The sequence below is a fragment of the Diplotaxodon limnothrissa genome, linkage group LG10 (assembly GCF_057381915.1).
Source record: "Diplotaxodon limnothrissa isolate DT_005_m linkage group LG10, D_limnothrissa_male_GT1.1, whole genome shotgun sequence".
Lineage (NCBI taxonomy): Eukaryota > Metazoa > Chordata > Actinopteri > Cichliformes > Cichlidae > Diplotaxodon > Diplotaxodon limnothrissa.
In genome coordinates, this window is record NC_140605.1 from 23,563,896 (window position 1) to 23,581,865 (window position 17,970).

Genomic DNA, 17,970 nt, shown 5'->3' on the forward strand with positions numbered 1-17,970 from the left:
TATGAGCAAAGTAGTTCAACATTCTTATGCTCAAAAATTTCGGTAAATCAACAAAGTAGACCTCAGTAAAATAAAACAAAAAGCATCACTTTGTTCCTATTCGTAGGCTACAAGTACATATAAATGATAAGGAGAAAATATTTGGTAATTAGGCTAAAAATGTTGGATTAGGCTCACATGAGGTGTTGAAATGTAGGTACTGTACTCACAAACATGAAATGTTTGTAATAAGGATTATACTTTATATGCAAGGGTTATACTTCAACACTGAAAATATTACACTTTAAATAATATTAATCATAATAATGATAATAAAGTAATAAATAAATAAATAAATAATAATAATATACAAACTAATGCAGCCACATTAAAAAAAGTAATTTCCCCCTTTTCAAGAAAAGCAAACAAACAAAATAAGTTGTTGTAAACAATGGTGACAATGGAATTTAAAGATTAAAAATAATAAATAAATTAATTAATAAATCATTGTGGTTACAATCTAGTTACATATATTTTATAATGAAATGTGGGCTCATTATTTCTTTTTTGTATTTTGAAAATGTCATATAGGTTATATAATCTGTTACCATCACTGACTGTAAATAAAAGATGGACATAGCAACGTGACCTCACCCATCTGATTGGAAGCATCATTGTTGTGGCTGTTGTGGCCATCCTATCTTGTTGACTGCATTGGGCTAATAAATTGCTGCAATTTTACTCCACAAAACTGAACCAAAGACTTCTTTGATAGTCTGTACCTCGCAGCGAGCCATAGTATTTGTCAGATAATTTCACCACATACGATTTGATATCGCCAGGTTAGTTTTGTTCCTATCTTATATATCTTATATCTTCATCATAATGTTGTTCCAGAATAAACATTACAACTGGTCAGTCATGTTGTGTGAGCATTCAGTTAGCATTAACCAAGAAGTTAACTAAAGCAATGAAAAACTATCCCAAGCAAACCAGGATGAGGAACCTAAATGTGGCTAACAGCAAACCTAACTTTATTATTTAATTGCATTAATTAATAAGGAAAACACTTGAAATGCTTAACATTTGTTTCAGAAGAGATTTTTATATAAACAAATGGATTTTTTTGTCCTTTCTCATCACAGTCATCAAGCTATGACATCACATCAGCATTGTGGACCAACATTATTATAATGATGCAGGAACACCACCAACATGGCCATACAACACATCACTATCACGGCAGACTGTGCCTGTCAATCAGACAGCCACACACCCAACTCCAGTATCCACATGGATGAGTTATGCATCTCCCCAATGAAGGGGGGCACTATCCATAGAGGCCAAAAGCCTTTTTGTACCAGCTTTTTAAAATGCCACTTAGTCACTTTAACTTCTTTTAATTCTTCCAGTATGTGCTCTTGAGATCCTCAAAGACGCAGTGCAACTCTTTCCGACCTTCCTTCTATTTCTCCTGATAAAGTTGGGCACTTTAACATCAACATTGTAATTAATACAGACTGACTTACTCATCGAGCAGGCTGCAAGTGGACATTAGAAGAACTGCAGTTTGTGGCATGTGCGAGCTTGACTTTTGAGTACTGGAGGTTTGCCACTTAGTTCTTTGGAAATCCTAATTATTGCAACGGTATCTTATAACTTAACCACTGCTCTTACTCATGATAGTAATACCATTCATTTATCTGGAATAAAGCCAGTTTGGTATACACACATACAAGATACAAATTCTATTTTTTTTGCGTGACAGATAACAGAAAAATATTGAAAATCGCGACATCACGTGACGGATTGCTCCAACTCTCTGATTGGCTGATCTGCATTCTAGTAAACTCAATCTCTGACCTAATTAGCTTAATTTTAATATGAATGCCATGTTTTGACTGGCATCCAAATGATTAGGTATTTTTTTTAAATGATATCCATCTCTGACTGACACATATCTCTGCTGCTCGCTCCTGTCCTGGCTTGCAGAGTGTGCAACATGACATTCCTGCAGCGATTGAGAAAGCTGGCCATATTGAAAAAGTATATGTCACAACCAAAGATGTCAACTATACTTGGGATAGTTCACGCTCGACTTTAACTTAGGTATAAATATTTATTCTTATATCGCCTGGAAACTCTTTAGTGCTTAATAAAAACTACATAGCAACCATCTTTTGTAGTTCACTTTGATAATCAATATAATGAAAAGCTACTTAAAAATAGCTTTCTTCATGTGAAAACAGCAAAAATGTATAAAAATGTGGAATGTGCGTACGCATGCGCAAACAGTGCTCCGTCAAACAGCCGTTAAGTACCGACTCTCTCACCCTTTCCCTTATATATAATCAGTTTATAAAAAATAAGAAAATAACTGTTGTTCTTTTACACTAGTACCGTTTTAAAAGCAAATGAAAAACTGTAGCGTGTCTGAGCGAAGCAGAACCGAAGTAGCAGGGAGTCCTCTCGTCACCTAGCTTAGCGCCCTCCCTGCCCAGTTCAGCAGCTCCTCTCCGCCTTGTGTCCCTCTCTTCCTATCACTGTCAGCTCAGCTCAGTCAGTAGTTTAGCAGGCTAGTACGGAGACACAAGGGCTGCTCCCTTTCGCCTCTGCTCGGTCTGCTTCAGCACACCAACACCATACATTCCGCACCATGGCTGCCACGGACGTTGACGTGTTTTCGGTAAGCAAATGCTATCCGGAGCTCCTTGTTTTTTCCCCTCTCTGTTTTCTAGGAGCAGTAAACATTGCAAGTGCAGCTACGGGCACACTTGGCTGTGATTAGTAAAAGTGTGTGTTAGCTGCTGTCTATGTGTGGGTATGTATGTAGCTAAGCCTCCCCCGCTTTTGGAGCCTGGACTGTGGGCTCAGGCGAGATGGTGGGAGTGATTTCGGTGATGGTGACTGTGTTTTTCCCAGTTATGGGGAAATTAAGTACGCTACAGTAGCTGACTATTTTTAATGTCGTGCCGTGTAATGCATTTTTTTCTCTTCGGTTGCGTTTACACGCGTGGACGCGTTGCTGAAAATATGGGTGTAGCGTATGGAAACATTAAACTATTTACTGTTGAGATTGTTAGAAATTAAGGAAACAAACATTGCAACCGCCATGGAGAATCACAGTAAGGCATGTACACTGGCTAGCCAGTGGATAAAATTACCACTTGAAGACTCCTTTAGGTGTATTAATCGCAGTGATGAGTGATAAATACACTTGTGTTTTTCTTCCTTAGACTCAAAATGTTATGTTTACAGCCATGGGTATGTCAGTTCATGATACTGCTTTGTACAGTGGCACAGTAGCAGGCTGGGCAGAGTAGTATCAGTTGAGGGTGGAATGCATCCTGGATGACATCCATAGTAACATGCCATGTTGTCATTCAGGTGTGACTCTGTAGGTACAGTGAAGTGTCGCAAAACATACCTGAAAATTCTCTGTAAATTCCCACAAAGTCACATGACAAAGAATAGGTGAGTGTATGAATGATGTTAGTAATAATGGTGATGATGATGTTGTAGTAAAGTGGCAAATGAATGGGAGAAGGTGATTAACTTTTTTGGCAGATGCTTGAAAAGATCTCTGTGTTAGGCTGTAAGCAGAGCTGACTTGCAGGGATAAAGAGATTAAGGACACACTCCCGGCCACTCCTACCACTTATTGATGCAACACATGTCTGCGAAGAAAAGGAGAGGATCCAGAAATAAAGAGAGGATATTGCACTCCTCGCATTTCTTAAATTAGGAAGGTATCCAGGAATGGGGGCTCAGAGCCCAGTGGAAGTTTCCAAAATGTCTCATTTGGAATACGAAATTTAGAGGATTGATTGATTAATGAGAAAAATGCTGAGAATGCAGCGAAACAGGCCGGCGTTGGCAGCAACGCAGCTGTCTAACATCCTGAACTAAGTGAGACCACATTGAACAAACTGACCTGCTGGCCTGGCAGTTTGTGTAAAGGGAGTACTGTTTAATTACACCCAGCTATTGATAGAGATGTGTGCTTGGTTGGATTGTTTTTCCACGTCAGCCCCATCCGGTGGAGCCTGTAGCGCTGGGATAACTTTCTAGGCCGGATCCACATGAAGTGATCAATACAAGCCAACTGCCTAACAATGTGTGTCGTTCTCGATTATTGATTGCATTAGAGTGTGTAGCATAAAAATAATGATGTTCATTTTAATTTGGATGCAATTAAAAAAAAAAAAGAAAAAAAAAAAGCCCGAGCACATTCAGGAGGCACAGTGCTTACTGACCCTGAAGAGTATTGTCTCTCCTGTGAGGACTGCATGCGTGAAATGAAATTAGCTCCATAAAGTGCTTAAAGCCAAGAGATGTGGAGTAAGGACTCAAGCAGGCGAGCAGGCAGGTCCTTGCTCTTTTAAAAGCTTATTTAACTTGTGCTTACAATGTCTTCATACAGCTGGTGCTCTAGTTGCACATGTATTTGTTAATGAAACACATCTTGGAACAAGAAGGAACACGCCTGTATCACATTGTTTAGGTCAAAGTGTGGCTCAAGTTTACCGCCATCAGCGTTGTAAGCTGTATATAGAACTTGTGGGGCTTAAACGGCCTTCGGGCGAGCTTGTCAAACCTGGTGAATCGGATGAATCATGACATCCAAGCTGCAGCCTCAGCTGTGATGAGTCAATATCTGTCTCCCAATTCTTTATATACTGAGGTTAAATTTGCAAAATAATGTCAGCATAGGCTGAATGAGGATTACCATGTATGTAGCTCAGTTATTTTCTTAGATATCAGTGAAATGTAACAAAGTGTGGTCCACAATGAACAGCTGAACCGGATAGACTGGCGGCTAGACACGCTCCCATACCTACAGCCGATCTGATATATGAAACTGTACGCTGATATGTCTGGATGTAGAAAAAGATTCTCTGGCTAAGTTGTGCACCCTGCAGCACATGGAGCAGGGTGCACACCACAGCTGAGCAGGCAGCGTGGAGATGAGCAGTGTGTTCGTGTTTAGATGCTAACGGGTTAGTAAACCACTTTGCTGCGAAATTATTTTCCCTTTCTAGTGTAACTCACATATTGTATTTGAGTAGCGGTTTAAACATTCGCAGGACAAGCGAAAGATCCCAAGTTCCATCCCAGGAGGAAACGCAAATGCCTTTGGGCTTGTGTCAGGAAGGATGTCCGGTGTTAAAACTCTGCCAAATTAAACGTGCGGAGCTACTCGCTGTGGTGATCCCTTGTGAATAGGGGAGCAGCAAAAAGTAGCTGTTGCATGTATACGTTATGATGTCCAGTACATCAATATTGTGATATTTATTCCTTAAAAATTCAAATTGGCATCAGCTCCAAACATCATGTTTTCTAAATCAAACTTTTGCTCTTCTCTATGGAATTTGCTCCAGATGAATATTTGTGTTCTTTAAAATTAAGTCAACCATCAGCTCATTAACCCAGAACTGATTTGGCCATTTTTGGCAAAGTGGACGGTAAAACAGAAGGTAGGGTCCCTCCAGTTTCATCAGTAAATACCAATAAGAAGGGCAGAAGAGAAAACTGCGTTAGGTAGATTCTTAAGTCAAAATCATATTTATGTATGGACTATGGACTGTGCAGTTGGTTGCTCCTTTTCCTTTTATATGACTAGCCAAATCAAGCTCTTACTTCATTCAAAATTAGCACACAAAGAAAATTACATATTTTACGTTCTGGAGTTTTTCTTCCCTGGGATCCACATTTTTGAATTAAATCAACTTTGAAGTATCAACCAGAAGTATTCAACATCGTGTTTGCTAGTTAGTATAAGATCTTAAAACAAGAAGGCTTATATTGTACTTAGCATGCATGGGTGAGAGTAAAGCTAATCCAATCTATTCCACTTTTACCTTTGACCTACAAAACATTGCTTTTGTGGCTGATAGGATAAGTTAAAAACAAAAACATACTTTCTTCTTTTCTAATGGTAAGGAACCCCCATAAAGATAAGTATGCTGTCCATCTGTCTCGTAAAATGGTTCCTGTCTCAACTTCCCATCTGTCACTCCTTTTTTTCCCTTTTGTCTTTCCTTTTCGGCATGGATGGTGTTACTACTGGTGAGGCTCAGTAGTAATGTAAGCATGTTCATGAGCGTGGGGCAGGTTATAATAGCATAAAAGACAAGAGGAGGCACACGTCATTCAAATTTCAACCGTCAACATTTTTACCATTACAACATCGCTGCCAGCATGGGCAGCTGCTGAGAACCGGTGGAGCAGAAGTCTGTAGGTGTGGTTCGACCTGACAGTAACGCAAAAACACCTCACTCAGCATTTCATGCTTGTTGACGTGGAATAAGATGCAAAAATATTTGTAACGTAATTTATAAAGTACGTTATTGATTTCAAAAGTGTAACATGTTAGTACTGTGTACTGGCAGTTTGAAAGTAGAGTTACACTTTCATGAACTTACACATTGGACAGGAAACACCAGTCAGCAGCCACTTCAGCTAAAGAGTGATAAATGTGTGCGTGTGTGGGTTTGTCACTGAGGCTGTCCTGTGGTCTCCTCCCTTCACAGATGCTAAGTCAAATCAAACCCAAAGTGTGACAAGAAGCCCCCAAAATGTCATTTGCACTTTCATTACCTGCAAAAGCTTAATACAGTATATGCAGTTTGAATCACAATAAAAGTAATTTCATTTCATGCCACATTCAAGTGGATGAATTCTGTCTTTGCTAACAGACAAACTATATCTAAACAAATTTTACATCAAGATGTTAAAGTAGTAGTAGTAATGTGTGAAGTTTTCTTGCCCACAAACACACAAACACGAGCTGCAACTGTGTGTTTGTGCGTGGTTGCTGCTGTCTGTCAGGTGGAGGTTCACTGAGGCAGACACAAGCTGCAGACACCAGTCCGGCGGGGATGTAGGCCAGAAGGCTGGAAGACAGCTGAAAAGAAGATGGCTAGAGAGGGAGGGGCCGACTGATGGCTGGTGGCCGAGTGTTTCTGTGGACTGATGGGCACATGAAACAGAGCTTGGTTTTTGCCTGAGTTTATAATCAGGTCAGATCCGAATCACATATTTATTAGAATGTTTGAAAAAATGATCTCACGGCTTGCTTGGTTAGAGCCCAGAAATTCACTGAATATCCACAGCTTTGTAGCACTGAGTTGCATTTCTAAAGAAAGAACTAGCTTGGATAAGAGCGGCAGACGAGCAGTATTTCGGTCCCTGATTAAGTGATCCCGTGCAGAGGTTCATTATTTTGTAGCTTAAACAATCATAACTAAACATGTGGCAGAATATACAATGAAAATGGTTACATGTTTCACTGACTTTAGGGTTGCAGTGCAGGATACACATACTACAGAACAAACTGAGATTAGAGCTTTTCTTTTAGTTTTTGCACAGGTTTTATTAAAAAACAAAACAAAAAAACGTATCACAACTCTTTTTGGGTGACCCAGTAGACCATGCAGATGTGACGGTGAGGACCTTGAAACTGATTACCTTTAATTACCTTTACTTGTGCCATTCTTTTTGTTTCACATCGGATTTTCATCTGCAACAATAATAAAAGGCTTTAGTAACTCGGCTAGTTTCAAGCGAGCAGCATTGTGACCTAGTCCATATTGTTTGTGGCTCATTTCACTTGGAGCCACCTGGGGCCTCTTCTGTGCAACCATTTCCTGGTGGCCTGGGAACTGTGTTGTCTCTTCACCCTGAGACAGTTAACCAGAAGCTTTTCATTCCTGACATACTTTGTGCCGCTGCTTTTCTCTTCTTCCGAGCTAGCTCGGGTGGGTTGGTGGACAGTCAGATACCTCATAGTTTCCCTAACTGTTCTTGTCTGTTGGTTATACATCCTGTATTTGCTGATGGGTGTTATTATGTTCTCGACATCAAATCTAAATGGACCAGAAAGCAAAAAAAACGGGCAGGTTTATTTTTAGATTTGTCATGTTGTTAAAGAAATCCAGTTGGCTTGAATTACATAGGGTGAAAAGAATGTATAGTGAACTAGGCAATCCTTTAATGCCTCCCTGAAAAATACCAAAGATGGAGAAATGTTTAACATAATATTATTTTTTGGCTGTACGTCACACTTTGCTTAAGTGAAATCTATCTTAAATCTATAATCTCTAAAATAAATCTATATTAACAATATAATGTGCAGTGTTTTGGCAGCTGAAATTAAAGTGCTTTATTTAACACATTTAGTTCTGCAACATCTTGCACTCATTGCAATGAATGAGTTTCTTATCAACTCTCAACTCTCTGTCTGAACTATTTCTGCACTGTTTTTCTTTTTGAGAAATGAAATGTCATTGCAGTCCATTTTTATTTTTCCAACTTCTTTGATTCGTTAAGTTTTTACTTAAAGTGGAGTACTTGCACATGGCTGGATAGCCATTTTACTGCACTAAGGACACTAAGGAAACTGAGTGCTTCCTCCTTCAGTCAGTCCAGTGCATACACTTACACATTCAGCCAGTCGAGTGACAGCTTGGGGAGTTTGTGTCCACGTCTGCAGTTCTGTGCTGTCTTCTCCTAAAAGATAACACTCTTGGTCAGGCCTGGGCGCTCATTTTGCAGCAGCCGTTCACGGGCTCCATCTGCTTCTTATGTGTCACTCACTTACACACAAAAATCATGCGCTACTGACAGCGTGATTAGGTTCAGTGTAGGAGGTCAACCCAAAATGATCTAGAGTGAGTCAGAATCCCTGTTGTTTTTCTGAATTTTTGTTTCACCATTGTGGTTTAGTAAGTTTGGAGGAATATCCACAGAAGCAGGTTTACAAGTAAAAAAAACCCCTCCTTAAGCTTAGCTATGCTCTAAATGTCTAGAAAAGTATTAAATAGGAACTGTGAGCTTGAAGAAGTACATTTACAAACTAAAGTACACATTTTCAGAGTTTAAAGTACAAAAATGTTTATGGAAAAGCAGCACGCAAGCCTTTATTTATAATTTCCTGGATAAATACAGGCTTATGTAAATTTTTAACTCCTATTTTAAAACCTACTCAGGAATCCAGAGTTTAGTTTCGCTTACAGGCACAATATCATAGTCTGCTCCCTTCCCTCTATCTCAGTGGTTCTTAACCTTTTTGGAGGTACCGAACCCCACCAGTTTCATATGCGCATTCACTGAACCCCTCTTTAGTGAAAAATAAAATAAGATTTTTTTCAAATTCAAGACATGCATATGTTTTTTACTGATGCACAAAATGAGCCGTACATGTCACGGCGGAGGCTCTGCCGAACCCCTGAGACCGACTCACCGAACCCCTAGGGTTCAGTCGAACCCAGGTTAAGAACCACTGCTCTATCTGAACATCTCTACCCGGCTTCATTCATTCAGCAGGCTGACTACCAATGCTGACTAGCAGGCCGACTAATGTTGTTTGACAAGGTCTGAGTTTACAGCGAATAACAAAGAAAGAATGGCCACAGCCTCTTCCTCTCATTCATCTCGGTGAACCTGAAACCGACTCCTGCAAACGTTGCAGTTATTCATTGCTTTTTCCTTTCAAAGCGACTTACAATATACGTATTCAGACTTAAGAACAAGAGCTGTATAAACTGCTCGAACTGGAAATCGAGGATGATTATGGAGCTACAGTGCACACAACTGAAACCGGCCTTATCCCTTGTTTTAGCATACTAATATATTCAGTCTGTCATGCACCTATTACAATGCACAATTATTGTGTTATTGCTCCTTTCACATTTATAAATACAATGTTCATTAATAAATTCAGAACGATATGTAATGAAGGGAGTTTCTGTCTGTTGTTGTGGGGTTTGCAGTGAAATTGATGTCTTTGTTTAAATAATATTCATATTATCAATGCATATAGGATATTTATTACTTTTAACACATGTTAGTGTAGTATAGTAATCTCCCCAATGTGCTGCAGCTCAGCTCAGTATTGCCTATCTCAGCTCATGTTGGATTACTCCAGCTGTGTTGCCTGACACATTAAGCCCTGTTTTCTCGTTCACCTCCCGAAACCCCTGAACACACACACACACACACACACACACACACACACACACACACACTTTCCAGCCTGTATTATGCAGTTCAGTTAGGTTTAAAAGTCATCTTCTGTGTATTCGGAGCCTGCCTCCACCTCTCAGTTCTGTATTGTTGGCTGTGCTCTGCTCTCAGCTGCCTGTGCTTGGTGACTTCAGCTTTCAAGTATGCAGTCCTTCGTGGCTCAGCCAGATGAGATCGGGTGGCCCTATTCATCTCAAGGTGCTGGCCCTCTTGTACAGCTTTAACTCTCTTCTTTGGCTGAGATTGGTTAAATGAGCTAGATCAAATGTGAAAAAAGGTTACAACCCTCCTGATTTGTTGTTGTTGTTTTTTTTTCTGGTGGTTTTTAGTTTGTCGTGCATTGCTAACTTTTGTGTTTTAGGTTAAATACTTCCGTGGCCGTTTCTTTGGACATCTGTGGGCATCTTACTTCACCTCAGCAGTGGGGAAAGAATTTAATCAGAAGTCAAAGCACTCGATTTACTGTTCGATCTATGTCACCGATGGTCATGAGCTTTGAGAAACGACTGAAAGAGCAAGATCACTGATACAACCTGCTGAAATATCCCTGTGATCCTAAACGGTGAGATGAGTCAGTTGAGCTGATTTAGCCTTCTCATAAGGATGCCCTGTGGGTGCTCCTTTTTTTAGAGGTGCACAATGCACCTCCAGCAGGGCGGAGGTTCGAAGTAGAGGGATTAAATCTCCCAGCTGCTCTTGAAGTGGCAGGGGATCCCACAGATCAAACCTGACGAAGGTGTTGCAGATAAGGCAGCCTGGGTGCCTCTTCTGTACCTGCTGTTATCATCCCACTATTAACGATATATTTCTATTATAGTGTGTAATAACTGATAAATTGATCATGAGCTTGTTTGGAGAATAGGTGGACTGGTGGAGTTCTGAAATGTCCACATTGGGGTTTTCTATAAAACAAGCTGCTAACTTGCATCTTGCATGTTTTCAAGTGCCTTATTCCATTTTCCATACAAATATAATCACTTCCTTCCTCTGTCTGTTAAAGCATGTCTTTCTTCTTTGTGCTTCTGAGTGATTATTCTTGAAGCTCATCCTCACTGCAGGCCCCGATTACCTAAATCATAATGTGATGGATTTTACATGTGCAGAATGAGCAGAAGGTCTTTGATGTTTCCACGCATTGGAATGTGAGCGCTTCAGTATCTGTGCCATCCTCTTCTGAATAATGACTCGGCCATGTGTTTTCCTGACATCCGCCACACTTCTGATGTTTTTTTTTTGTTTTTGTGTGTGTGTCCTGTAGAATGAAGAGAAGCGTAACCTCAGTTTGGGTGGCCATGTTGGGTTTGACAGCCTCCCTGAGCAGCTGGTCAGCAAATCGGTCACGCAGGGTTTTTGTTTCAACATCCTATGTGTAGGTGAGTATCGGACAGAGAATGTGTAACTACTGTACATTTCTCCAGAGTCCCTCTGGCCCTCGTGTTGATTTACTTTGCACTGAGTGACATGTTTAGCTACAAAGATAAATAACAAACAGCAGCACTGTGTTGTATTTCTTGACATGAACGTAATACACTGGCTTACACTTCTGTTACAGCAATAAAAATCGATGTCTGAAAGCTGATGAAGTACTCCCAAGTGATGCTAACGCACTCTCTCTTTCTCCATCTCCCTCTCTGCTTCCGACCGTTCACAGGGGAGACTGGTATCGGAAAGTCGACGTTAATGAACACGCTCTTTAACACCATGTTTGAGAACGAAGAGGCGAGCCATTACCAGAACGGCGTGTATCTGCGGCCTCGAACATACGACCTGCAAGAAACCAACGTCCGCCTCAAACTGACCATTGTTGACACGGTTGGCTTCGGCGATCAGATCAACAAAGAGGATAGGTGAGCTAAGTGCACATACATACAGCCCAGAGTGCCTCACAAAGTATCCAGACCTGCTTGGTAACCAGCAACAAAAACTAACAATGATGATCACAAATATATCTCTGCATTATCCCATAAGCCAAAAGCAGAAGTAAAAAAAACGAATTTGTGATTTCCTTTGGTCTGTTGTAAAAGCAGATTTCCCTGTAAGTATTTCCCCAAAAATCGGCAAGCTCCAAAATGACATTGACACATTTTTAATGAAAAGATGCTTACGTAGGCAAACGAGTGACCCAGACACACAAACCACTGTCAGTCCAGACTTCTGCATCTTTTATGGTGTCTCCGAAGGCTGAAATTGAAGGAAGTTGGAGAAATAAAGAGGAAATTGTTGATTTGTTTATTTTAACATTCAGCTGTGGAATGAAGTGTACTTGTTGTGGCCTAGCCAGGAAGCAGCACTCTCACGCTCTTTGATAGCAGCTTTCTCCGTAGACCGTTTAAACCAACATGGCGAAGGACAGAGCCTGCAGCGGAGTGTAACGGCACACTGAGAGAGCTTCAAAAGGTCACAGTTTGTGCATTCCTCAGAGAAGATTGAAGATGGATGTGAAGTGAGAGGACAGATGACTGTAAACATGTTGCAAGCTGAGGGAATGGAATACATTTTTTTCCTGTTCTACTTATGTGTCACTTTTGAGTTGTAAAACATCAGTGAAGTGGCACATCCGGAGTTGAACAGTGGACAAGATGATGTAATTTTCAGTTATTTGTCATGTTTAGAAAAGATGGAAGTAGTGTATGGTGATGGTTAACAGGAAAAACTTGGAATTACTGGCTTTAGGTCAGAGAGTTTGTAGAAATCACATTCAAGCTCTTAGATTAAACGTAACAGGACTGTGTCACTATTTTCCATCTTTAGTGTTAAACTGCATCTTTCCAGAGCACACAAGGGAACTGCTTCCTATTAATTCTAAAAGAAACAAAACAGCTATGTCCTTGTAGCCCTGTTTTTTGGGCTTGTTTCTCAGAGTTCGTTGTTTTCTAAAGACAAAATGTCATCATTATCACTTTTACTTTTGCAGACGCATGTTAAACATGAGCATCTGGGTTGCATTTTGGTCACTCCGAGGCACTTTGAAGTCTATGTGACTGAATATGGATTCAGGAGGTGTTAAAGATGTTTGACACTGGTTGCAGTTGTTTTCAAGCCTTTCTACTATCCACAGCAAGAAAAACATACAGTGTTTGAGTTGGTTGTGCAGTGTCCAAATATAACAGCATGAGATAAACGAAGGAATTCGTCTGGAGACATCTGTTCAATACAAACAAATTTACTGAACATCTCATATGTAGATGATCATAATTGTAGAGATATATAGCCAGAAAATGACAAGTGTTGATGTGAGAACCAGACTATGACTGTGTGACGTTATCTACTATGACTAATGAACCAACAGTTCGCTTAGTTTTTTATTTAAGCATGTGGCTTCCTTCTAATGGTTTTCTTCTCATCTTCCCAAATGAAACGAGTTAAAGCTGCAGACTCAAATAAACAAGTCTGGTGTGAATGTGATTCAAAACATCCCAATGAGGCTGGTCACCGGCTTTTGTGGTTAAAAGATTGAAAACAGCTTATAGAAACCAACTGTACTGGAGCAATAACCAACAGAAATGTGTTATTTTAATGCAATGTAAGTAACATTTTCTGACATTTAGCTGTATAGTCAAGTAGCTGTGAGCGAGTGGTGTAGCATTAAAGGCACTCCCCATCTCTCCTGTCCTTTCTCGCAAATGCTCGAGGAGAAAAGGCTGTAAAGACGACGATGTGTTACTTTGTGTTCGTGCCCTTCACTGATTTACTGGTGACACTTAAAGGCTCCGAAAGCGGTCACAGCTCTGTGATAGAGAGGACGCGTTGTTTTCTGCAGCCTCTTTGATTGGACCTTCCATAAGCTGAACACAAATTTCATGCAGCACTAAGCTGTGCAATTCTAAGCTGAGATCTTGGCATTGAATCAGATCACACAGTTACTGAAAACATATCTGTGTCTTTTCCTTTCCCTGTGAAAAGTCCCCTTTCCCTTTTCATATTCATTACCAGCGCATGAATAAGAAGACAAATATTTAGCTTTGACCCACAGACATAAATCCTAACGGTTTCTCTCTTCTCCCTTCCTCTCTCCACAGTTACAAACCCATTGTTGACTACATTGACACTCAGTTTGAAAACTATCTCCAGGAAGAGCTGAAGATCAAACGCTCGCTGTTTAACTACCACGACACCAGGATCCACATCTGCCTTTATTTCATTGCCCCGACAGGACACTCCCTCAAGTCCCTGGACCTCGTTACTATGAAAAAACTGGACAGCAAGGTACGCACATGTGACACACAAGCATGCATTTATATTTTCCCTCTGGAAAAATGCAAGTGTGTTTGAATAATATTAGTCTGAAGTCAGACTTCCCTTTCCGTGTGACTGGTTTGAATTTCACTGAAACGAGGGCATCCCTGATCTTCCTACCAGGGTGTGGACTCTGTGTCCCAAAAGAGAAGAGTAAAGTTGAAACAAAAATGTTCCAGTGACTATGCAAGTTTCCATTTCATCTTTTAGGATTTCAAGAAGAGTTCACATGGCAGTGTTTAGGCTGAACTTATTTGGCTATTTCTGTGGAAAAGGATTAATGGTTTGAACTGCAATAGTTGTGATTTGGGGAAAAGAGAACCTCTCCATGACTAGTTTTACACCTAAAAAGCCAGCATAGTGAAAAAATTTGATTTGGTGTTTTAAGGGAGAGGTTCTTATTTATAAAAAGATATTTATGTCAGTTTAAACTACTCTGCTTCCAATACATCAGCATCACAACCCTCTAATTCACTCTGAGATTGAGTTTGGTATATGTTTGCAGGTCAGCACACAGTCAATAGTCAGATTCAGGAACACATTGATTTGTGGCTTTTTCATTGTTGTTGTGAGTATTACTGCACAGATTATTGCTCCATGGATCTATGATTTGCTGTATGTGATGAGTGTATCTCACTGGAGATGCAGTCGTTGGGATTGCCTTCATTAAATAACAAATGGAAAAAAAATCTCATCAAAACAGCACTTGGGGCAAAGAAAGGGAAAGGGGCGGAGTCACTGTGGTGTACATAGTTAGACAAGCCAGATAAGTCAGTTTGGAGCCATTAAGTTGGAGCCATTTGTATTTATTATTTTATTATTTATATTTTCATTGTATTAAGTGGGCATTGCCTGTTTATTATCTGTTTATTTTGTCATTTTATTCCTGTTTTCACAGTTTAATAAAAGAAATTATTAAAAGCCAGGGAGGTGAGCTGTAAGACATTATGAAGCCGACAAAACCCAGAGGAGAGTGAATGACGGTGAAAGAGGAGATTTGTATTTTCAGCTCTGCAGGAGCTCGTTTAACTTTAAAGCTGTGAGGCAGTAAACTCACACAGGAGTTGTCACATTTCACTTACAAAGCTTTATGTGGAAGCCATAAGCCAATTTTTGTGAATTTGTATGAGATTATACCAAAACAATACACTGTAAGGTTCAGCAATCAAATTTTATTCGATCATTCAGATTGATCTGCAGTGGTTGCTAGTAGTTTTTCAGTCTATTTAACTTCTAATAGCACTGCTGTAGAGCTGATGAAGTGGTAGCTTTGTCTCTGTTTGTTTCTGTTGGTGCAGTAATAATAAATCCAGAATAAAGCAGATGGTCAGCTTGTGACCAACCCTGCTGGCTTTCCCCTGCCAACAATCAAGCCATCTCTGCCAGAAGTCTCTCGATACTCTTCATAATAAAAACTAGATACCTCAGCCAAATGCCGCTCTACAGGGACACTTAATAGTTTTATGGCATCAGAAAAAGTGTATAAATAATTTATGCAACGGCTCTTAACTCAGTCCTCAGCTTTCAGGAACAAATTTGATTCAGTATATTAAACCCTTTCTTAAAAACCCAAGGGTTTATTCTTTTCTTTTCAAAGTACTTTTTTAATACAAAATCAAACCAGTGCTTCTGGTATTTTTACTAAAACTGTCCTTTAGGGATACAGGAGTTCTAACCTAACCTGTGAAGGAACCTATACGAACTTTAGAAAAGGACAGAAATCCAAATTTAGGACTCTCCTTGCTGTGAAACGATGGCGCTGACCACCAAGCCCGTGTGCTGTCTTGATGTGCCAACAGAACGATCAAAACCTGGCATGCTATGTTTGCCAACTGTCTCCTTATACCACCCAAATGAGCACAGTGAACACAGCCAAGCCATGGCCTCTGCTTTGACTCATCCAACTTACCTGAGCTAAATATACTGTAGCAGAGCAGCTACCACAGCCTAAACTTTATGTAGATCCATATGATTAACATTTTTTTTCTTTTGATGTAACAATCAGAGACATTTTATATATACACCTTTTAAGCATTTTTTTGCACACATTCACAAAGTGTTTCCGGATTAAACCGGAAGAAATGTAGGCTTTATTTTTTATCCTTAAAGATTTACACAATTCAGAACCCACCAGTGAGGCTGCGGGTGTTCACGATGAGTACCACTCTGATCTCAGTGGATCTGTCCCAGCAATTTTTCCACAATGTGCAGTGTGTTTGCTGTTGTATCTGAAAACAAGCCAGTGTTGAGTAACTGCAATGTAGAAGTGACACTGCTGTGTTTTACAGGGCAGATGGACTTTGTGTGTGCAGGGTTCTCTTTCTAGATAGATTTGGAGGCAACATTTAAGACCCTTGCAAACCAAACAATATTCAACCTTTGCACATTTATGAGATTTCTGTCTTATTTCATGTTTATGGGCTCTGGATATCTGGAGGGTGACCACAGAAAGTGCCTACTTTGTTTTGCATAAACCAAGACAATAAACCAAATAGCTTTAACAAAGTTATTTTATGTTTTTGCATTCAGTTTTTTATACCAGTTAGTTTTCAACAGATTACAGACGCGTTTACAGCCTGAAATCTAATTCTTAAACATGCAGAACCAAGAAAATTGCTTTAAAAAAAAACAAAAAAAAAAACCCCATCCCAGTAGCTGGAAATCGTTATGTTTTTTCATGGCTCGATAAATCAGGGCTATGTGTTTTTAATATCAAATTTAATGCAGAGACATATCCTTGTCAGAGAAAGCATCATTACATTGTGTGTAAATCTTAAGTTGTATCTGGAAATGAAACAGATAAATGAACAGATCTGTCCCCTCTGACAGAAAAACCAGGGAAAGAGACCAGAAACAGCTTTTCCCTCAGTCTGTGTATTTTTTTTCTGTCTAACCCAGACAATGGTGTTTTTCTTGTTAACGAATCAGCCCTCCCCACACAAGGCCCGTAAAGTAAAATGTGGTTTTTAGTAAATGAAGGCAGGAAGAGAGATAGGAGTCTGAAAGGAGTGTCGTTTGTTTTAAATGAAGGTTTTAAGTCTTTTTGTTAACGGATGGGAAACATTTCTACTTAACTTTATAAATTAAAGAATGTAAAAGAGTGAGTTTATTGAGGTTATTCGGCGAAAGGATTCATGCCTCCTGCTTAACTTTAAGAATACCTTTTTAATTTGTGATGTAATCCACTGTCACATGGCTGGGTTAGGTTCCATTTTGCTGTTTTTGGTTATACCGTTTTTCCTGTTTGTGGCAGATGAGATGTTTTCCAAAGTAAAAATAGAGGGAGAGGCTTGAAGCAGCATTACTGAAAGGACACATTACATGCTGGGGTTCTAAAAGTAATAAGGAGTCTGCTTCCTGACTCCTGTAGTGCTGTTTTTTCACATGAGCTTTGAACAGTGTTGGCACAATCAGGTCAGGGCATTGTCCGCTCCCTACATATAGCACACAGTGGTACTGAAAATACTCGGTTTGGTTCAAGAGAAGCTGCTGCCTGAGTAGACTGTGCATGGGACAGGACACGTCATGCTGCCCACTTACCATGAGACCATGCCTACGCTGTTCTCACATCAGTGCTGTGTGACGTTATCCACAGTCAGTGGCAGCTTGCAGGTTTGAGATCTTTTAAACCCTTATCTAAGTCTGTGAGACATTTGTTGTGTTCCTGCTTTTATTGCCATCAGGTATTATTTAGGCTTCCAAGGCGTGCTTGAAAACATCTTGCTAAAC

At 39.9% G+C, this 17,970-nt stretch overlaps 1 protein-coding gene across 2 annotated transcripts in view; it reads left to right on the forward strand.

Moving 5' to 3' along the window:
• Nucleotides 1-2,537: 2,537 nt before the first annotated feature.
• The window catches only part of septin8a (septin 8a), a 31,805-nt gene continuing 16,372 nt past the window's right edge, over nt 2,538-17,970 (forward strand). For both annotated transcript variants that reach the window (XM_085364627.1, XM_085364628.1), the window contains exons 1-4: nt 2,538-2,665; nt 11,264-11,378; nt 11,657-11,852; nt 14,025-14,211. In XM_085364627.1, the coding sequence (XP_085220753.1) occupies nt 2,636-2,665; nt 11,264-11,378; nt 11,657-11,852; nt 14,025-14,211 (528 nt within the window). In that variant the 5' untranslated portion in view covers nt 2,538-2,635. The remainder of the gene's footprint in view (nt 2,666-11,263; nt 11,379-11,656; nt 11,853-14,024; nt 14,212-17,970) is intronic.